We start from the raw sequence: 20,000 nt of genomic DNA on the forward strand, positions 1-20,000 counted from the left end.
GCCACACGACCGCCACGTCTTCCTCCTCTGCTGAAGCGTTGTCGACAGTGATGGATGTGTTCTTCATGGATGAGAAGAAGCCGCAGCGCATGTACGTACCCTTCGAACCTCGGGGCCCTGCATCACCAGCCGCAGGAAGCGTCGGCTCGAGTGACCTGCCCTTCTACTCCTTCCCGGTGGAGCACGGCAAGGGCTACATCTCCATGGCGTGGGTGTTCGGCCGTGGCACCGCCTTCAAGAGCCAACAAACGCAGCAGCAGGGGCAGCACCAGCCGGAGGGGAGCTGCGTCGTGTACATCTCAGACGTAAGCAACGTCCCGGCGACGTCAATGGCGTTCCTGCAAGACCTCGTGAAGATCGACGTCCTCGTGCTGGACCTGCTCGCCGAGCACGGGGCGCCGTCGGCGTCGCACTACTGCGCAGACGAGGCTATCCCTCTCGTCGTGGCACTCGCGCCACGGCGCACGTACTTTGTTGGCATGTTCTGCAGCCTCGAGCATCACCGCACAAACGAGCTACTTGCGCTAGAGCTGGCCGGATTGAAGGCGCAATACCGTGACGAGCTCGAAGCCGTAGTGCCGGGGTCGTCGGCACCCGCGGCCACGTGTGCCGAGAGAGAGCGGAAGCGCGCATTTGTGAATCGGGTGTGCTCCATGGAACTTGCGTATGATGGTCAGAAGCTCGACATGGAGGCCTGAGAGAGAAGCCCAAGCGGGGCGCGGGAGGGGGAAGACATAGCAAAGATGGATGTGGGTAGTGGCGGTGGGTGCTCAGTTCCGTTATCCTTCCCCCCTCCCCTCCCCCCTCTTCCTCACGCGTTCCTTCGCTCCTTCCGTTACCGCAGGCGTTCTCTCGTTCATTTGTTTTTTTTTTTTGGCCCCCCCCCCCACAGCAAGCCCGTACGTGCATGTGGTGGGTGTTGTCACGGTACACTGTAGAGGAGGGCTGCTCGGCGATGCGCAACGAGCACACAACAGACGAAAGAGCAGGACGCTGTATCGGTGCATTGCATCGCACGGCTAGAGGGCTGGTGCGCCTGGGAGTACGCAACAATGGGGAGAGGTCGGGACGGGAGTGGCCTGCTTCGGCATGCGACGTCGATTAACATGAAGCGGGACGGAGATCTCGAGGCCAAGATACAGAATTTGACCACCATGTCCTTCGTCTGTCTCTGATTGTGCACATGAATGTGCGTATGAGTTAACGTGGTCAGCCCCCTTTCGCGAACACACTTCTTATTCACGCATCTTCGTATCCCTCACACACACATGCACACACACACACACATGCACACACACACACACACACACGCTAATGTCCACCATCGATTCCACGCAGAGCAGCGTGACTTGCGTCTATAGTGGTGGAGCCTCCTTGTCTACCCGTCGCCGTCTCTTTCTGATATCCATTTCTTCAGACAGACACACACACACACGCGCGCCTACTGCACGTCTGCAGGTGCAATGGCGTCGGTGCTATACATACTAGACTCGAAAGGGAGTCCCCTCATCTACCGCAGTTACCGCGGTGATATCTCGCAAGACGTCCCGAGCGTCTTCCAGCATCGCGTCATTGACGAAGAAGAGGGCCGCGTCACGCCCGTCTTCGAAGAAGAAGGCCACACCTACACCTTCGTGCGCGAAAATGACGTATACTTGCTCATGGTGAGCAACATCAACTCGTGCCCCCTGCAGCAGGTCGCCTTCCTATACCGATGTGTGTCCGTCTTCAAGGCCTATTTCAAGACAGTGACGCAGGAAACAGTGCGGGACAACTTCGTCATCATTTATGAGCTGCTGGATGAGATGTGCGATTTCGGCTTCCCGCAGTTCACCGAGGAAAAGGCGCTTCGGGAGTACATCCTGCAAAGCACCTTCCTCACCAAGATCATGGGCAGCAAGACGACACTCGCGCAGAGTGAGCTGCCAACGGCGGTGACTGGGGCCGCCGTATCGACGCCGTGGCGCTTGCCGCGCAACTACAAGTACTCGAACAACCAAGTGTTTCTGGATGTGATTGAGCAGGTCGACCTGCTCGCGAACCAAGCCGGCGAGACGCTCTCGAGCGAGATTGTTGGCACTGTCAAGATGCAGTGCCGTCTGTCTGGAATGCCCACCTGCACTGTTGGTGTCAACGACAAGATCCTCTTTGACCGGACAGGCCGCAGCGGCAGCACGGTGGAGATGGAGGACATCACCTTCCACCAGTGTGTGAAACTCAACCAATTTGAAAGCGAGCGCGTCATTTCGTTTGTGCCGCCGGACGGCGACTTCACGCTGCTCTCCTACCGGCTCAACGAGCGCATTCAGCAGCCGGTGAAGTTGCGCTGCATCTTTACGCACCACGGCACCACACGGGTGAAGGTACACTGCACGCTGCAGACAAAGTACCGCACAAGTCTTACAGCAAACGAGATGGAGGTTCACATCCCGATCCCGTCCGACGCCGACTGCCCGCAGGCGGAAAGTCAGACGGGTCACCTGCAGTACGCACCGCAGGTGAATGCACTTGTCTGGAATCTTGGCAAAATCGGCGGGAACCGGCAGTGCTCATGCAATGCGGAGTTTCACCTGCCCAGCGTCCGCAGCAGCGACATGAATGACCTCTCGAAGATGCCGGTGAAGGTGCGGTTTGTCATTCCGTACTTCGCTGCATCGGGCTTTCAAGTGCGCTATGTGAAGGTGGCGGAGAAGTCGAACTACGTAACCACGCCCTGGGTGCGATACGTCACGCAGAGCGGTGTATACGAGGTTCGAACAGACTGATGGGGAAAGGGGCGGCATGTGCTTAGGGTGGTGTGGGGGAAAGGAGAAGAGGCGAAGAGGTGCGACACGAAGCTGCAGCCCTCACGTGCGCGAAACAGAGGTAAGTCGACAGAGAAAGCAAGAACACGCGCAGCAACTACCTCTCTCTCTCCTTCCCTCCCCCGAGTGTGCACTGCAGCTGCAGCGTCTACATTCGTCGCTGTGATTGAAGCTAACTTCGCGCGCTGAGTATCACTCGTCTTTCCACCACCACCACCATCACCATCACCACCCCCATCTCTCCCCCCTCCCCGCTGCTCACAAAGCTCTTGCTTTTCTGATCTCCCTTTGCCAGTGTGTGTGTGTGTGCGGGGGGGGGGGGGGGGGGGGGGGAATGGGCATCCATTGTCCATAAGTCTCTCCCCCCCCCTCACACGCACACAGTACCGTATTGCCTTCCTCACGCCTCTCTCTATGGCGGTGGTGGTCGTTTCTTCCTTGGAGACTTGTCAGCCTGGACGTTCTGCAAAGGTGCCTCTTTCACTCTCGCCGGGTCTCTTGTTTGCCCCTCTCTCTTTTGCTCGCTGCCTCTACCTCGCGGAGAGCTCATGGGTCAGTGAGGGAGGGGCGTTTGTGCCCATCTCCCTGTGCTCGTCTGTCCGCGCCAGTGCTGCCTGGCCTCCTCCGCCGTTCTTTATCCTTTAAGGGAGCGTTCTGCGCTTCACGTACTCCGTTAGGTGTGTGTGTGGGGGGGAGGGCGGTGTATGGCTGATTGGCGCCGCACTACGACAACCTTTGCTGAAGAAGGGGTATTTTGGAACCGCCGCACTCCACTGGAGGCGATGGTGCACAGAGCAGACGTGTGGCTGCTGAGGTTGGTTGGAAGAAAAAGAGAGAGAGAAAGCGTGCGACAAGCATCGGAGCAGGAGTATCGTGCTGAGTAATCTTTCCTCCCACCACCACCACCATCCTCACACACACACACACACAGACCCCGCCCATGCCTTGGCTTTTCCCTTTTCCTCGCGTCATCGAGCGTCACTTTGTCGTTCCGCGTGCTCTGCGCCTCCTCCGAGCTGCTCAACTTGGCTCACCTTTCCCTGTCACCACCACCTCACACCACACACAGACACCACAGTCTCACACACCCTCAGCTCGTGCGGAGACGGCAGCCTCGTCTTTTACAGAGACAAACCTCACACACGACGTGACGCACACACACACACACACAGGCACTCTCCGCCGCAGCAGCATATTGAGATAATACGGCAACAGCAAATCAAACGAGATCATGGCGACCAATGTGGCTCTCTCAACCCCGGTCATGCCTTCGGCGGTTGGACGAGAGCACAGGTCTGTTCGGGGCGCAAGAGCGGTTGGGTCAACGGCGTCGTCGTCAGCCGCTGGGTGCAGGGCCCATTCTGTACGCTCTGTCCACTTTGCGCTCGAGCCTGTCGCGCGGGATGTGCAGAGGCAGATGGAGCAGCAACTGTGGCACTGGCTGGGAAAGACGCACAGCGTCGTGCGTCCACTCGAGGCGAGCGCACGTGGCCCGGTGCAGGTGATGGAACGCATCGCCACAGCGACAGCAGCCACTATCACCACCGCCACCCCCGCGATGGTGGTCAAGACGGTTGCGGTGACGTTACCGCCATACCGCGAGCAACCGTATGACGCATCGGAAGACGAAGACGTATCCTGGTCACGTGTGCAGCTGGTACCAAACGCATCTCTTGTCTTGTGGGAGCAGTGTCGTCGTCGCCTGCGGCACGTGGCCGGTGTAGTGGATGTTTACACGCTGGCCAGCATGCTGCGCGACACACGAGAGAGCAGTGATAAGAAGAGACACGGTGGCAGCAGCAACAGTGGTAGCAGCGGCGGCGCCGTTCGCTTCTGTGCAAGCTTCCTCGGTTCCAGCTGCGATACAACTGCGTCGGGTCGGGTACCAATGCCAGTGCTGGACGCAGATGAGCTGAGAGATCATGGGTGGGCCCTGGACGTGGTTGTGAAGCAGCCGACGCGACAGCATCACCAGAGCGGCAGCCGCAGTCGGAGCCCCAATCTCGCGCCACCGCTGCCCCACCCCACTGTATTTCTATTCGCGCGCGACTACATCAGCCATGCAGAGGTACTGTGGAACTTGATGCAGGAGCGCTGGGGACGGGAGCGGCTACCTGTGACGGTGATGCCGACCTGGGTGAACACGACGGCGGTGTTCGGCAGCGACGATCCGCAGGTGGAGGCTGCAGCAGCGTCTGCCTTGACGGAGGACGCTCTCAAGAAGCTGAGGCGTCACCTTGGGCGATGGCTGAAGGGTACGTCGGCGGCCGACAAAACAAAGATCCGCGTGACAGAGCGGGCGGCGGCGCTAGCGATCGACACGTACAGCGCCGCCGTCACCGCCGCCGTCACCGCCGCCGTCGCCAGCGATGAGCAGGCGCTGACGACGCACGATGCAGCCGATATTACATGGGGGCTCTGCACCGCACTGGCGCGGCTTCACCGCGCCGGAATCGCGCACGGCAACCTTAAGCCAAACAACGTCTTGGTGGGCGACCCAGTCGACACACGTAGCGCTGCGCAGGCGGAGGAGGGCCCACGTGAAGTGCACGTCACCGACCACCTCCTCCCCCTGCTCCCTGACCGACTTGTGGAGCCGGGCGAACTACTGACACTCCCGTATGCTGCCGCTGTCGCCGTTAGCACTGCAGCTGCCGCACCGAAGAAGTCGAAGGTCGTGAGGATGGACGGCTACGTGTGCCTGAAGCTGCAGGAAGAGGCGACCGCAATGTCATATCTGCACGGTGGCGGGCCGTCTGACGTGTCCACCGTCCCGGCACTGTCGTTGAGTGGATTTCTGCTGAGCGACGCCGTCAGCGGCGGCGATGACACTGCCGTGCTCGGGGGTGGGGTAGACTGCCTCTCAAGCACCGCCTACGAGGCCGTGCTACTACAGCACCTCGCCGCCCCCGAAAAAGTGTTGTTGGTGGCGGCGGACGGCAATGAGGGTAACACTCGTGTAGGGAAAGGTGCGACCGCAACGGCAACGACGCTAAACACAGGTAAGACGCACTTTAGGGTGTGGATTGATACGCAGCACACAACACCCGCCAGCGACATCTACGCGCTTGGCGTGCTTCTCTTCATGATGCTGACCGGTCGTCTCCCACCGCTGCCGCGCTACCGCCGCGTACCGCAAGGTACATCCGAGGCAGCAGCCGTCGGCGCTCGACCTCAGCCGGCGTACGAGGCGGTGGCCCACGACGTTGTGTGTGCACTGTATGAGAATGCGGCGAGGCGCAGCTTCAAGCGCGACCCATCACCGATGCTGGAAGAGCTCAAGGCCTTCTTGCACTCCGCAGCCGCACGCCGGCACCTGCCTCTTGTCCTGGCGCTCGCACGTGCCGGCGTGCGGCCAACGACGATGGACATCCTTGTAGGTATGCTGCACGCCGACCCTGCCAAGCGACTGACCCTTGCGCAGCTTCAACACCATTCCTTCTTCCGCACATACGGACGGCGTCGACACGCTTTCCGGGCAGAGTTTGCGGAGGCGGCGCGGCGGGTGCAGCATGCAGCAGCAGCGACAGGGAAAGATCCCGTGGGCTACGGCGTAGTTGCGACTGTTCGACGACGCATGATGCCTCAGAACATGGGGGCCACCGCCAAGGCGGCGGCTGAGCATCCTCGATCACCGCCGCCACCGTCGGCAAGTCGCCTAAGTACAGTGGCGCCGCGTGTACCCTCTGGGCCCATCACGCAAAGCCACAGGAGCGAACGCGACATGCCAGATCCTGCGGCCTCTCCAGAGTCGAAGCGAACAGTGCCGTGGCATACTTCACAATCCCCCCCCGCTCAGCTGTCCCACGCGCCGCACGCCGTGCACGTTCCCGACAGGAATCGGGAGTCCTCCCTCTCCTCCTCGTCTCCCTCCCCAACACCGCCGGTGCAAGAGCGGCAGCAACGCCAGTCTAAGGAGCTCTCATATTCAATGCTCGGCAGCCGCGCACCGCCGCCCTCCTCCCCCTCGTTCATCTGGCGAGCTAATTATCCACCCCCATCCCGCCGAGCCGTCATTCAAGACGACATCGGCCGGCCACTAGAGCGGAGCTGCACAGCGGTGAGAACGACCGCGGTGCCGGACAGATCCATCGGCGCTGCACTACTACCGCACGCTGTCCGACGTCTCTCCCCCTTGCGCCGTGAGGCGCCGGTACTATCGCAAACGTCTCTCGATGTTGTGTCTGCCAGGCCGGCTCTGCACGCACCACGTCGGCCCGTCATGCGGCGTCAGTCAGCATGGATGATGCCGCGGCTCTACTCGGTGTATGTGATGTCGCTGGCCCTTCTGTTTGTTGTCCGGCTTAGGCGCCGCTGGGAGCGCACACGGCTGCTACGCTGCATGAAGCACCGTTATCGATGACGCGCTGAAGCACGTCGGTGAAGCGGCTGTGAAGAGTGAGTAGCCGTTCTGCCCCCCACCCCCTCATCATCGTCATCATCTTTTCTCTTTAGCCTCTTTCGCTAATTTTTTTTGTCTTTTATTTGTATCTCACCTACTTCGTGCGTCGACCACGTCTTCCCTCATCACTGATAAACTCAGCAGTCTCGCTGTCTCTCTCCCTCTCCCTCTCCCTCTCGCCTTCTCTGTTCAAGTCCTGCTAGTACCCCCCTCCCCTCCCCTCCCATCCCCTCCCCTCTCTCCTTTCCCCCACCCCCCCCCCCCCTACCGCCCCACCCTCTGCCAGATACACGCACAACTGCGTACAGAGGGAGATGTGGAAAGAAGTGGAACGCTGGTTTGCCGAGGCTTCAATCTTCTGGATAATGGCTGCCGGCACGCAGTGGTGTATCGTTGTTGTGTGTGTGTGGGTCTGTCAGTGGGTGTGTGTATGTGTGTGTGTGTATGCCTGTTAAGTATGTCGAATCCACTAGAAAGAAGCAGCCAGAATTAAACATACGCACTGTGTAGCTAAGTCTTCACTGCAGCCCACGCGCCTACCAGCCCGTTGTTGAGGGAAAAGGCGGCAAGAGGCTAATGCAAATGTGTGTGTGTGTGTGTGCCTGCAAAGCGGGTAGGACGCGCTCTGGCCGCCCTCGCTCGTGTGTAGATGTGTGAGTGCTCTCCTCTCTCCCTCCTACCACTCCACCCCTTGCCCCTCCTCTCTGGTGCTGCAGATCACGAAGGCGCGCCCTTCACAGATTGAGCCCCAGGCCCTCTTTTCCATCACTCACGCGTGCGCATTATGTCCTCTCAATCTGCTGCTGGTGCCGCAAGCAAGGCGCTTGTACGCTGCACACGACGCATCCGCGACCCTCTAAACTACCTTGCCATGCAGCCGACGGATCCTGACCAGGTCACCACCTCCATCCGCACCACCGATGCGGCCATGGTGACGTGGTTTGTTCCCTTGCACAGTCTTCAGTACTGCCTGCACAAGCGGTACGAAGCAGAGCAGTTTGGCGAGATGATCTTGCCCAAAGGTATGGCCGTCCCAGAGGCGAAGCCGTTGACGCCGACGGAGGAAAGGGTGAAGGCGGCGGTGGCACGGCGTGGGCCATCGGTGGTGCCGCAGTTCATGCGCATGACGGCGCCGCGATCGAGCGGGGCAGCTGACGCCGACGCCGCGGCCGCTGGTTCCCCGTCCGCGTCCTTGTCCTCGCGCCTATCCTCTCCTCCATCCCCATCGGAAGGCGGCAATCAGCTCAATAACTACGTGAATGAGGCTGGTGACACGGTGGTGCCGCTTGGGCTCGTCACGATGATCGTCGGCAACAACATCCCTGCCAAGCAGTCATGGCTAGAGCGCCTCGTTGACCCCGCGCCGCACCCGACGCTTTCGATGCGAGTCATGGTTGTCGACCGCATTCACTGGCAGCGCACGAGCTGGCTGGCCGGAAGTATCTGCAGCAGCCTCTGCTGGGGACGACTACCACAGCGCATTTTCTCCATCAACCTTGACTATAAAAACCCCGTCTACATCTCCGGTGGCAGCGCGGCAGACGCGGCGGCCGAGGAGAGTGCGCCGGTATCCAGCAGGCATGCCCGTCAGCCACTGGTGTTCGACACGGTGGCGCAGCGCTATACTTCTCCCTTTCAAGTCGACGTTCCCGGCTTGAACTTTAGGTTGAAGATCGAGGACACCGGCAAAACCCTCTTTGACACTTCCTCGCGGATTGTGGACGGCTTCCTCGACAATGAAAGTGCCCTGCACCGGCTGGCACTGTCGCGCGAGGTGAACATGCTCGGACTCGGCGGCTCTGTGTACCGGCAAGCATTGTGGAGCAGTCCGTCGCTACCGAACGTAGGCCGCATCGTCAAGTGCGAGTTCGGCTCCCTCTTCGAGCGCTACTTTGGTTGCTCACCAGTGGGTGACCCCGTCGCGACGTGGCTAGTGGACGCGGTGGAGAAGACGCTGATCTACCAGATGGAGGGCGAGGTAGAGGACGAGAACGACCCGAACAGCGCCACGACGTATGGCGACCGGTCCCTCACGGAGCGTGTGCAGAAAAAGGCGATGAACCGGTACAACGGGTTCCGCGACGACATCCGACGCAAGACGTACAGCGAGCTCGCCGGTGACGAGGTGCCGCGTTGACAGAGAAAGCGAGAGGTAGGCGAGCACGGTGCGCAAGGGGGGAACGAAGCGCGCTACGTTCGCTTATGTGGGTAAATGAGAGGTGGTCCGTGTACTGCTCACCCCCCCACCCTCCCCTCCCCTCCCCTCAGCTGCATCCTGGGCACCTTTGCTTGCTGGAGCCGACGGGCAGCTGACTAACGTAACGCCTGCGAGTGCGTTAAGGGAAGGAACGAATGACGAAGGAAAAAAAATTAGGACACCGAAATGGGCGGTGCTGCACCACAAGAGCCCCTCCCTCCCCTCTCCTCCGTGCTGTCTCCCTCCCTCTACCGCTGTGCCGCTCCTTTGCTGGTCTCATGCGACAAGGCAGCAGCCCTGTACCTGCAGAAAGACGGGGCGTGGGAGGGGGAGGGGGGTCGCGGGCCTCTGCCTGGTAGACCCCTTCTCTCTCTGTATTCTCCCTGCTCCTCCATCATCATCCCGTAATCCAGCCACTCCCCCCCCCCCCACCTCTCCATCCATTATGACTGTCGCCCCACGTCATGAGCACAGCAAGTAACGCGTTCGTTTGCTGCTAAGCACTCTTTTCCTGCAGCATACCACCTCTTGCGCCGCGTCTACCAACCCCTCTCCCTATCCTGCTCCGCACAACGAGAGAGAGAAAGAGAGAGACGGAAACAGTCACGCATCAACGAGCGCGACCTCTTCCCCCTCCCTCGTGTCGGATCAGAGCTCCAAGTGCCATGTCTGCGCCAGCAGCGGCAATCACCACCCCGCCCATCGCGAACAGCAGTGGCAATGGCAACACTAGCGGAAATAAAAAAGTGAACCCGCAGGCAAACGACCCCCACTCCTCGAAGTCTCACCGCGTCGAGCACGCTGGAGGATTGCCACGCGGTAGCAAGAGAAACGTTAGTATGCCTACCAGTACTGCAGGTAGTGCACCCCATCGCCAGGTAATCGGCAACTACGAGCTGGGCTGCGTACTCGCGATGGGCGATTTCGACTGTCGCACGCGCCTCTGCAGGCACGTTACCACCGGGGTCCCCTATGTGGTGCGCGTGTACGATAAGCGCGTGCTGGCGGAGGCGCAGTGGATGTGGAACCGTGTGGCGGAGTCAATCCGGGTGCTCCGCACGTTGCCCAAAAACAAGCACGTGCTGGAGATGGTCGAGTGCTTCGAGACAAGCACATCTTTGTATATATTGATGCATCTCTTTCAGTCCATGAACGTCACCAAACTCTTCACCGACGCCGCGGCACGCGAACAGCTGCTGCGTCGCCTGCACACTATGTCGCAATCCCTCGCTCGCTCTTCTGCCGCTTCGACCTTGAATGACCTACCCATAAAGGATTCCGAAAGGCCGGAGAGGGGAGCATGTTACCGCGCGCCGAGCCGCTTGGGTGCCCTGCAAGCCGCCGATATGCCGAGCTTCACCATACCCCAAGGGATGGCCTGGATTGCACCTTCCGCGACGAAGACACCCAAACGAGTATCGTCGCTCCGGATGGAGAAGAGCGTGTGGACCTCCAGCGCACCTGCAGCGGAGCCGCAGTTCTTGGGGCGTGGCGCCGAGGCGTCGGCAAATGCGAACAAAGCCCCTCTCCATGGCGGCGAAAAGCAAGGAAGTACGACCAGCACTGTCGCCTCGATGGTGGACAGCGCCAGCACCTTACTGACAGCAGTGGCCGCTATCAGCGCTCTCGATGGCGCGGCGGTGCCATCCCACGTGCCGCTGTCGCTCATCCGCGCTCTCTTCGAGCAAGCCGTGAAGGGTGTGCTGCACCTCCACCAGCACAACGTGGCCCACACCGGCATCGCTCCTGATCACCTCCTGGTAGGACCCGATGGCCTGCTGCGTATCAGCAACATCGTTTCGTGCTGCTTCTGTGCGCCAGGTGACCGTCTGCGCGAGCTCCGCGGCACGCGACACACCGTCGCTCCGGAGGTACTGCGAGGTGAGTCCTACGACCCCTACCTTGCCGATGCCTGGGCTCTCGGTGTGGCCCTGTACTTCATGCTGAATCGTGGTCGCTACCCACACGACGGCGCTAGCACCCTTCGACACATCCTCCACGGCCACATGCGGCCCTCACGGCCTGGACTGCCGTCCGTCGCATTGGACCTCGTCTCCCGCCTGCTGCAGGCCTCCCCAGAGGAGCGGCTTCCGGTTGATGCCATCCTCGTCCACCCCTTCTTCTCAGAGTCTTTGCCGACCATTGCCGAAGAAGCAGCAGCAGAGGCGGCAAAGACGGCGGAGCTGCAGGCGCAGCACGGATGCCGCAGTCTCACTACCGGCGCGGCTGCCCATCGTGGGCACAGCGTCGTGAACTGCGGAGGCGACGGCAGCGAGAATATGGTTGGCGAAGACGTCGCTGTGGCCGGCGCCAACCGGCCAGCAACAGCATCGCTGCACTGGGAATCACTCGTGTCCTTTAGGAGTGGTGGCAGCATCACTGGCGGAGATGAGGTGGACAGTCCGTGGCTCAACGCTCACGACGGCGACGCATTCTCGAGAAAAGACGGCTTGAGACGGAGCGGCAGAGGCACGGTCCGCTCGCCGCACGCCGGCCTTCCCAGGTACGGGGTCTCTGCTGCGCTGCTGTCTTCATCGACGTCCACGGCGCGTGCGCAGCCGGTCGCGTCCTCCTTCGTGACCACGAGCCCGCACGACTCGGTCGGGGGGTCAAAGTTGGGGTCGCTTCACCCGCGCTGGCGCCCCGGGCTGGCGCCGACGTTGGAAGCTCTGAAAGACCTCGCAGCACGTGTAATTCAATATCACTACCGCCAAGTGAGGCACCGCCAGCAATACCGAGCCGAGACGCGTGCACTGGTAGCACGCAGTCAAGCCATGAGCCGAGAAAAGGCAAAAGAAGAGGGCAGCGGTGGGCAACAAGGGGCCTTGTTGGGTCAAAGCCCCGCCGTCGTCGTCGTCACCACGCCACTGACTCTTGAATCTGCATCTTTCCCTGCAGACACGGCAACGCCGAAGCAGGACGAGCTGCTTCGCCGACAGCGCCAGCACCAGCAGCACCATTTGACTCTGGTGCGAAAGGTGGCGGTAGCGCCGAATGTGCCGCAAGGCGCGGCGGATTCGCAATCGACTGTCTCCGCCCGTCGCCGAGTTGCAGGCAACAGCGGCACGAAGACGGCTGGCTCCTTGAAGAACAAGTTGCTACCCTACCAGCACAAGTCCCGCACCGCCCCTCCAACCTTGACGAACCAGTTCACCCGTATGATGGAAGAAAATGGTGTTGCTCTCTGCACCCACGCAGGCTCATACGGCAGTTCCGACTGCGACGATAACGACGACGAGTGCAGCTTGATTAGCAACCTTGATGCTGCGCAGCGTGCTAACGTAGTCCGGGGCACCGGCGCGGTGGGCCCATCCGCCACCACTGCTGAAGCTAATGGGACCGCCGCGCGAGGGTCGCTGAAGCTCCCTGTACCTCTTCGACTCAACCAGCGCAGGCCCGGCGGTAGCGTGGCAAACGCCATTGTTGTAGCACCGCACCAGCCTCACCTCTCTTCCAACTCAAGCATGCTGCCCACGCTGGCGTTGCCGCATAGTTTGAGAAATAGTGTCGGTCGCTCCCCCGACCGCGCACGCGTGGTGGAGGGGATGACAGTAAAGGATGCCGAAGCGTGTCCGCTGTGCCACCGCGAACCCTACATGGTGCGCGCCATCGGCATTCGCCCATACGCGGGCACCCCGTACGTCTACGCGGATGGCAACTTTACGAAGATGTTGTTGGTGTGAAGTGGTGTAATGACTCACATTGCTGGAGTGCTTGTGCATTCGAGAGTTGAGCGGCCGATGAAACACATCCTTGACTTTTTCCGCACATTCCCCCCCCCTTCTTCCTCTCACAAGTCCGCTCGGCCAGTGCGCCCTGGCGGACCCGTCACCAGCACACCCCCACCCCCTACAGCCTACCCCGCTGTAAATGCTGAGGCTTCTGCTACCGCAGCGCCGTGGTGTGACGGCGTCTCCCTAATCTTTCTTGCATACGCTTCCCCCACACTGTCATTGTTGGCGCCGCTGTTTCTCCCTCTCCCTTCGGCCTGGGCGACTGAAGCTCTACCCTCTCTCTCTCTCCATTCCTACTGCTGCTGATTTGTGTGTTTGTGTGTGTGCAGACTCGATGTACTCCTCTATTTCCCTCTATACTCCTCTCCTTCCGTGTGTGTGCGTGTGTGTTCATCTCGGTGGTTATGGGTGGAATCGTATCGCATTCCCTCAAGCCCCATGCTCGCCTGTGCTGCTACGGAGGTGCTGTGTTGTCCCTCCGTTGCGCCACCTCCACCTCCATTTCCCGCGCATCATCGCCCCTCCATCCCGTCAACCTCATGTGTCGCTCATCAGCTCATCACCCCAATATACACCTCCCCTTGTATATATATATATATATGTGTGTGTGTGTGTGTATGCTGCTCATGTCGCCATAACACCAAACTGTATGTATCTCCTTACGAACATGTGCGCATGGGTGTGCATGCATGCATGCGTGTGGGTGTTTGTATACCCCCTCCTCCTTCTCCTCCTCTCTCTCTCTCTCTCCACCCCTTCTTGGGACGTCGCTCTGCTGGCCTTGTCCTTTCTACCGCGATGTGGGCTCCGGTGCACATGCGCATCCTTTGCCTTCGTTTTCCTTGACATTACTGCTGTGGTGGGGGCGCGTCTGCCCTGGGGCGTCTGTGCCCGGCGGGTGCGCCTTTGAAGGATTTCTGATGCGCTCCACCGCAGTCGTCTGTGGTGGAGCGCAGCAGAAATAAAAAAGTATAAAAAATATATATAAACAGAGGAGGAAAACGCGCACAGCGCCGGAGTGGAAGTCGAACGGCGGGGTGGGGAGGGGAGGGGCGGGAGACTACTGCTGCAAAGTGGAGAGGGAAAAGCACACCCTTCCTCCGCGTCTTACGCACTCGCACTCTCGCTCTCTTTTCCTCTTCCTTGAGTGTGCAAGTGAGCACAGAGATGTAAACGTACATGTGTGATCAACACACGTGGCGCATGTAGCGCATAGACACGCACTCGTATGAACCCTTATTTGCTTTGTCGAGAGGGAGAGTGATGCGCGGTGGCGCGCTGCCCCCTCTTCCCGATTTCTCTTAGGCGCTATCGTCGTCGGATTGGGCAGTCTTGCTAGCGCTGCTGCGTTGGAAGACGCTGCAACGACCCTCTCTTCTCTACTCGCTGCTCATCCTCCTATCGTTTTCGATCGTGTATGATCGCTTTCCCACCACACCCCCTTCATGGCAGCAAACGTTCTCTTGTCCCCGCTAACGAAGCCGAAGACAGGTGTAGTCTTACACGTATGCGTTAACACGTGCAGGGGCGCAAGCATGTCATCCTCAGCGGACCTGTCAACAAGAGCGACGCGCTATCACGAGCAGTTCGGCCTCCCGTCCTTCGACGACCATGTCTTCGTCATCTTCGGCTATGGCTCCATCCTGTGGAAGCAGAACTTTGAGTTCGACGCTGAGTACGAGACCTACATCAAAGGCTACAAACGCGTGTTTTACCAGGGCTCATGCGATCACCGCGGTGTGCCGGGTAAGCCGGGCCGTGTGGTGACACTTTTGCCCTCAGAAGACAAGGAGGAGCGCGTGTATGGAAAGGCCTTCCAGCTGCCGGCGGACCCTGAGAAGCTGAACAGTATCTTCACGGCACTCGACACCCGCGAGGGCGGCTACGACCGTGTGCAACTGACACTGTTCAACGCGCGCCCGACGACCGGTAACCTGACTACGGCGCCGGCACTGCTGGCATCGACGCCAAAGTCCTTCAGGACTGAGAGCGCCACCCGATACAACCCACCCCTGCGCCAGAACTCTTCCGAGGTCGAAGCCGGTGACGCAGAAGAGGTGCTCGACATCCGCAACCATCCGAACGCGCCAGCGGTGCAGCCGTGCAAAAAGGTCGTGTGTCTGTGCTACATTGCAACGGAGCAGAATAAGGACTACGTCGGCGAGGCCTCGACAGAGGTGATCGCAACGGAGATTCTGAGCTGTGCCGGCGTCAGCGGTCCAAATCGCGAGTACCTCTTCTTCCTTGCCGATTCCCTTCGTACGATGGGGGCGACTGACCCACACGTCTTTGAGCTTGACGCCGTCGCGAAGAAACTGCTGCGTGGCCGGGAGGCGGAGTTTTCCGCCGGTATGCAGCAACCCGTCACGATCGCATAAATAGTGAGTGACACGTGTTCTCTCTCCCTTTCCCTCTCACATCACGTATGTGCGGCAACGGTGCGCCGAATGTTTTTACCCCCCCCCCACCACCACCACCACCACTACTACGGGCGTCCCCCACTTCCGACGTTTGCGTGTGGGCTCTGAATGGTACGAACAGTGGGGGGGGGGGGGGGGGGGTAAGGGCATGTGGTGTGTAGGTGGGCACATTCATAACCCGGTATATCGGTCAGAAGGCGTTTCCACCACCCTCCCCCTATGCCACCTGTACAGTACACCTGCGCGTTGTTTGGCGAGCAACTGGTGCGCTTTGCTGTTTTGGCTTGCTGTTTCTTGTGTAAACGAGAGGTGGGGCGCTATTCGGCATGCGTGTTGTGTGCGTGTGTGGATCATGTCCTGCCGTTGCAGCGACCATGCACCCCACCCTCCCCTCTCCCCGCCGTCACATCGTACACAGGAGAGAAATGGAGTGGGTGAAAAGTCGTGCTCGCACCGATGGGAAATTGTATGCTCGCTTCCCCTCCCCCCTCTTTCCTCCCCCCCCCTCCTTCTTCCCTCCCCCCCTCCCTCGCTCGCTCTCCTTTCATTTGTTTCCACTACGAATTCATCCTTGTCGTCTCTCTTACGCTCCTTCTTTCCCTTGATTTTGACAGCGTCGTTTTTTTTTTTGCTTTGCTTTGCCGTCGTCGTTCTGTGGTGTTGTGGTTGTGGTTGTGGTTGTTGCTTCTCGCGTAATACGCTCTGGGACCCCCACCCCCATTCTGTGCAACTCCACCCCCACCCCCACGGGCGTCAGTCTGGGGAAGGCGGGTGGGGTGGGGGGGGCGCTGCTTCTGGTGAATGCGCCGGCTTCAGTACGTACATGTGCAGCAAAACGCGCATCTTTTAACGATAAGCGTTCCTGTAGGCGTACGTACCTGCCATGTTGGGTCTCGAATGGCCAGCTTCACCATCTAGAAGCCTCTGATACAGATAGACACCGGTGCCGCAGTTTGCGAGTGTGCACCTGTACGTATGTCTGTGTGGCGAGTCTGAGGTGTCACAGCCTCTTTTCTCCACCCCCCCCCCGTGCTGTGGTGTTGGGGGTGGGGACGTTCTTTAGACGCGCACACAACGATGTATTTGCCATGCAAACAAACAACACCAAAAAGGCAACGAAACTCCCTATGAGTTCACTAATAGCGTGGCGGGCGGGAGGCGGCGCTGGCGGGCGGGAGCTTTACGCCTCCCCTCTTCCTCTGCCCTTCTTCTAAGAAGGATGAAAACTAAGACGCACAGTCACAACTAGAGTTGGACTCGCTCGCTCCTAATACTAAGGAATCACGCCTCTTGTACGCAACGAGTGGGCGCTGATGGCTTCCCTCCCCCTCCCCCTCCCTTCTTCTTGTTTCCTTTGATGGGCGCGTGCGTGCGACCTATGCGATGGCAGAGATGGTGGCACATAGACACACGGAGGGAAGTATCAACAGCGGCGACGAATGTGCCGATCAACGAAACTGGAGGTCTCCCTCCACCGCCTCACTGCCATCGTAAACAACGCGTGCCTTGCGGATCTGCGGATGGGTCAGTGTGTCTCTGTGTCCAGACACACAGGATGAAGAAGGCAAGGCAGAAAAAGGTGAAGGGTTGAGAACAGAGAAGAACGTGTGTGTCGTCGTGCGTGCGTGCGCGTTGACAAAGAGGAAAAGGGGGGAAGGGGAAACGAAGAAAGGTAAGCGCTTGTTTGCGTGTCCACCTGTCTGCCTGCTCCACCTCCCCCGCCCCCCTCCACCCCTCTTCGCATCGTTCGCTTACCGGGTCATCTTCGTGGGCGCTCAGTTTTCGCCACACACGCGACGCTTTAGCCTTCTCTCCTCTCCCTCTTGGCTCACCTTCTCATCCATTTCTATCCGGCTTCCGCGCACCCCCATCCCACCCCTAGTTTATTCCCACCACCCCTCCATCACCAACCCACCGCCACCGCTGACCTTCCCTTCTCTCCCCCCACTTCGTGTATACCATCCAGTCTCTTTACCAGCGTCTACTCTCTCTCTCTCTCTGAGCTCTATACCTTCATGGGAAGTCCTTGCTGGTCTCGGTCTGTATGTATTCATGCCTCTACGCGTGTCAGCTACTCCCAGTCGTGGCTGCTCTCCGGTATGTTTAGTGCTTCACTTGTGCATTGTCCTTTCTGGCCTCTCCCTTCCATGTCGTCGTTACTCATTGTCTTGCTTAACTCTCTCTCCTCCGTACCGGCCGTCTGTGTCTCGGTCTCTCTGTGGGTGGAGAGAGACGGACGGCACGTGCACATCAGTCGGACGGTGCACACCATGTGCACGTCTGGGGCATCCTCTTCCCTAACTTCACCCCTCCGGCTCCTTGGTCAGCTCACTGTACTCGTTCATTCAGATATCAGCAATACGGTGTGCATCACGCCGCTTTGACCTATTTTCCTCTCCTACCTCTCTCCCTCCTTCCCTCCCCCTCCTCCTTTCCCCTCCGAGCCTGGGCACGTGTTGTGCGCTCTGTGTGTGTGTGTGTGTGTGTGTGTGTGTGTGTGTGCGGATGGATGAATATGTCAGTGTAAGTGCACACATGCTTACGACTCTCCAGCTCATCGCACCTCACCATCATCACGACTGCGGACATCATGTTAAGCGACAGCAGTAGCCACTGCTGGTCTCTGCACCGTGGACTGCATCAGCATACTTCATTTCCCCCCTCCTCTTAGCCTCTCTCGTGCATATTAGTCAACGCATACACACCGACTTGAAAGTGAAGATGCATGGCAACACCCTCTCGGCCGCCGCATCGCCCCAACCACTCCCATCGCCGACGGAGGTGACTCGTGTCCGTGCTTGGCGTGCTGAAGCACGCCTGCGCACCGTCCTCCGACATGTAAGCGCGCTGCGCGGTGCGCAGCAGCAGGGCGGCGGCGCTCACGTTAGCCGGCTCCACGACCCAGTGGATGGAGCGGCGGGGGCAGCATTAACAGTGCCTCGAACGTCTTCCTCCACACCCCCTCATCCCAACACTGCGCCAGCTGTGGTCGCAGCAGCAGCGGCTTCGTCGTCGCCTCCTCCCTGGCCACTGCTCCTCGAGTATCCTCTCGCCCCGCTGGAGCAGCGAGTGGAGCAGAAGAAGGCACGCGATGCCACTCGCCAGCAGCGCCGAGATGCCCGACAAGCGGCGGCAGTCGCAACGGCGCCTACGATGACGACGGCATCCGCGACGGCGGCGGACATGGTGCGCAACGCTCTGTCGCAGCCTCTCGGCCTTGTGGCCGCTCGCTTCCTCTCCGCTGCAGCATCTGGGGCCCCACTACTCTTTCCAGATATGCCCCTTACTTCCACCATCGCCGCCGATGGTCACAAGAGCAACTGTCTCGCGTCGTCGCCATCACTGCCTGCACCTTTACCCAAAGCGTTGCCCTCGAGCTCATCCTCGTCATGGCCGCCACCCGCAGCTCCGGGGGTACGCACTCCTCCGCCGTCGACCACCGTCTCGCCCAGCCCTCCGAGCAGAACGCCCAAGACGCCCAATCAGTCGTTTCCACCGGGTGTGCGACATCCGCGTTCGTTGTACCGCCATTCTCACCACCGGCATCAGCGACTCCCGTCAAATTGGTCCGCCTCTCGTTACTCGTGGGATAGCGCCGACGGCAGCCCGAGCCCGCTCGCGCTGTTGCTGCAGACGCCGCCTTCGGGGAGTAGGAGCCAGGGTCTCCTCCACCGCCATCACGCCTCAGCTCGTCACCCAGTGCAGGAAGACCGACATTGCCACCACCACCACCATTACCATCATCCTCAGCGGCGTTACGGCGCTCATGAGGCGGTGGGTGGTGCACCGGCTCCCCCTCAAAGCACCGCCACCAACGCCATGTCCAAGGAGAAGCAGATGCGGTCGTCTGTGGGGCATCAAGGCAGTACACCAACAACGAAGACACCACACCCCGCAGGCGTCTTTGGTAAAAGCTCAATCAACTTCCTCGCGCGGACATTGCGCGAGGCTGGCACTGCGGCGCTGGGGGCGTCGCCTCTGGCTAACAGTGAAAAGCGCCACATCACTGCTGCTGACCACCACCATCACGCCTGCCACTACCACCGCAGTCGGCGTAGAGAGAAGCTAGAGCAGGGTAACAACGGGGCCAGCGGCAGCAGTCTCTACGCCGCAGACGGGTGCGTCTCTCACGACTCATGCTCCTCGTGCAACTCCTCGTGTGCATGCTCAGGGTCTAGCTATGACAGCTGGCGCAGCAACGAGTCCTCGTGGAGCACTAACAGTTTGCGGACGTCTTTCACAGATGGGGTGCGCTCGCCGCCGTCAGAGCCGTTCACGCCTCTGACGATCCCACGAGACGGCCGCTACGACCCTCATGCGCCTCTGCTGCCCCTCATGCGGTGCTACGGTGACACTCCCACACGCGAGGTGTTCTGCCGTGTGCCATCTACCTCGACACAGCACACCGAAAGCCGCTCCTCAACACCGATGTCCTCGGAGTGG

At 60.0% G+C, this 20,000-nt stretch overlaps 7 protein-coding genes across 7 annotated transcripts in view; all 7 read left to right on the top strand.

Moving 5' to 3' along the window:
* Positions 1-50: 50 nt before the first annotated feature.
* LBRM_22_1030 (conserved hypothetical protein) lies at positions 51-698 on the top strand (the record flags this gene model as incomplete). Its single annotated transcript, XM_001564972.1, has 1 exon — positions 51-698. One exon carries the CDS (start codon positions 51-53, stop codon positions 696-698), a length of 648 nt encoding a protein of 215 aa, XP_001565022.1.
* A 765-nt stretch (positions 699-1,463) lies between these two features.
* On the top strand, positions 1,464-2,765 carry LBRM_22_1040 (putative adaptor complex AP-1 medium subunit; the record flags this gene model as incomplete). The annotated part of the gene is made up of 1 exon (XM_001564973.1): positions 1,464-2,765. The coding sequence occupies one exon, from the start codon at positions 1,464-1,466 to the stop codon at positions 2,763-2,765; it is 1,302 nt and encodes a 433-aa protein (XP_001565023.1).
* A 1,270-nt stretch (positions 2,766-4,035) lies between these two features.
* LBRM_22_1050 (conserved hypothetical protein) lies at positions 4,036-7,167 on the top strand (the record flags this gene model as incomplete). The annotated part of the gene is made up of 1 exon (XM_001564974.1): positions 4,036-7,167. One exon carries the CDS (start codon positions 4,036-4,038, stop codon positions 7,165-7,167), a length of 3,132 nt encoding a protein of 1,043 aa, XP_001565024.1.
* An 823-nt stretch (positions 7,168-7,990) lies between these two features.
* On the top strand, positions 7,991-9,343 carry LBRM_22_1060 (conserved hypothetical protein; the record flags this gene model as incomplete). Its single annotated transcript, XM_001564975.1, has 1 exon — positions 7,991-9,343. One exon carries the CDS (start codon positions 7,991-7,993, stop codon positions 9,341-9,343), a length of 1,353 nt encoding a protein of 450 aa, XP_001565025.1.
* Positions 9,344-10,242: 899 nt separating this feature from the next.
* LBRM_22_1070 (conserved hypothetical protein) lies at positions 10,243-13,086 on the top strand (the record flags this gene model as incomplete). Its single annotated transcript, XM_001564976.2, has 1 exon — positions 10,243-13,086. The coding sequence occupies one exon, from the start codon at positions 10,243-10,245 to the stop codon at positions 13,084-13,086; it is 2,844 nt and encodes a 947-aa protein (XP_001565026.1).
* A 1,586-nt stretch (positions 13,087-14,672) lies between these two features.
* On the top strand, positions 14,673-15,515 carry LBRM_22_1080 (conserved hypothetical protein; the record flags this gene model as incomplete). Its single annotated transcript, XM_001564977.1, has 1 exon — positions 14,673-15,515. One exon carries the CDS (start codon positions 14,673-14,675, stop codon positions 15,513-15,515), a length of 843 nt encoding a protein of 280 aa, XP_001565027.1.
* Positions 15,516-18,278: 2,763 nt separating this feature from the next.
* The window catches only part of LBRM_22_1090 (conserved hypothetical protein), a gene marked incomplete at both ends in the record, with an annotated part of 2,313 nt that continues 591 nt past the window's right edge, over positions 18,279-20,000 (top strand). The window contains one exon of the mRNA XM_001564978.1: positions 18,279-20,000. This exon is cut by the window's right edge and continues 591 nt beyond it. Coding sequence (XP_001565028.1) covers positions 18,279-20,000 — 1,722 coding nt within the window.

Source organism: Leishmania braziliensis, chromosome 22 (assembly GCF_000002845.2).
Source record: "Leishmania braziliensis MHOM/BR/75/M2904 complete genome, chromosome 22".
NCBI lineage: Eukaryota > Euglenozoa > Kinetoplastea > Trypanosomatida > Trypanosomatidae > Leishmania > Leishmania braziliensis.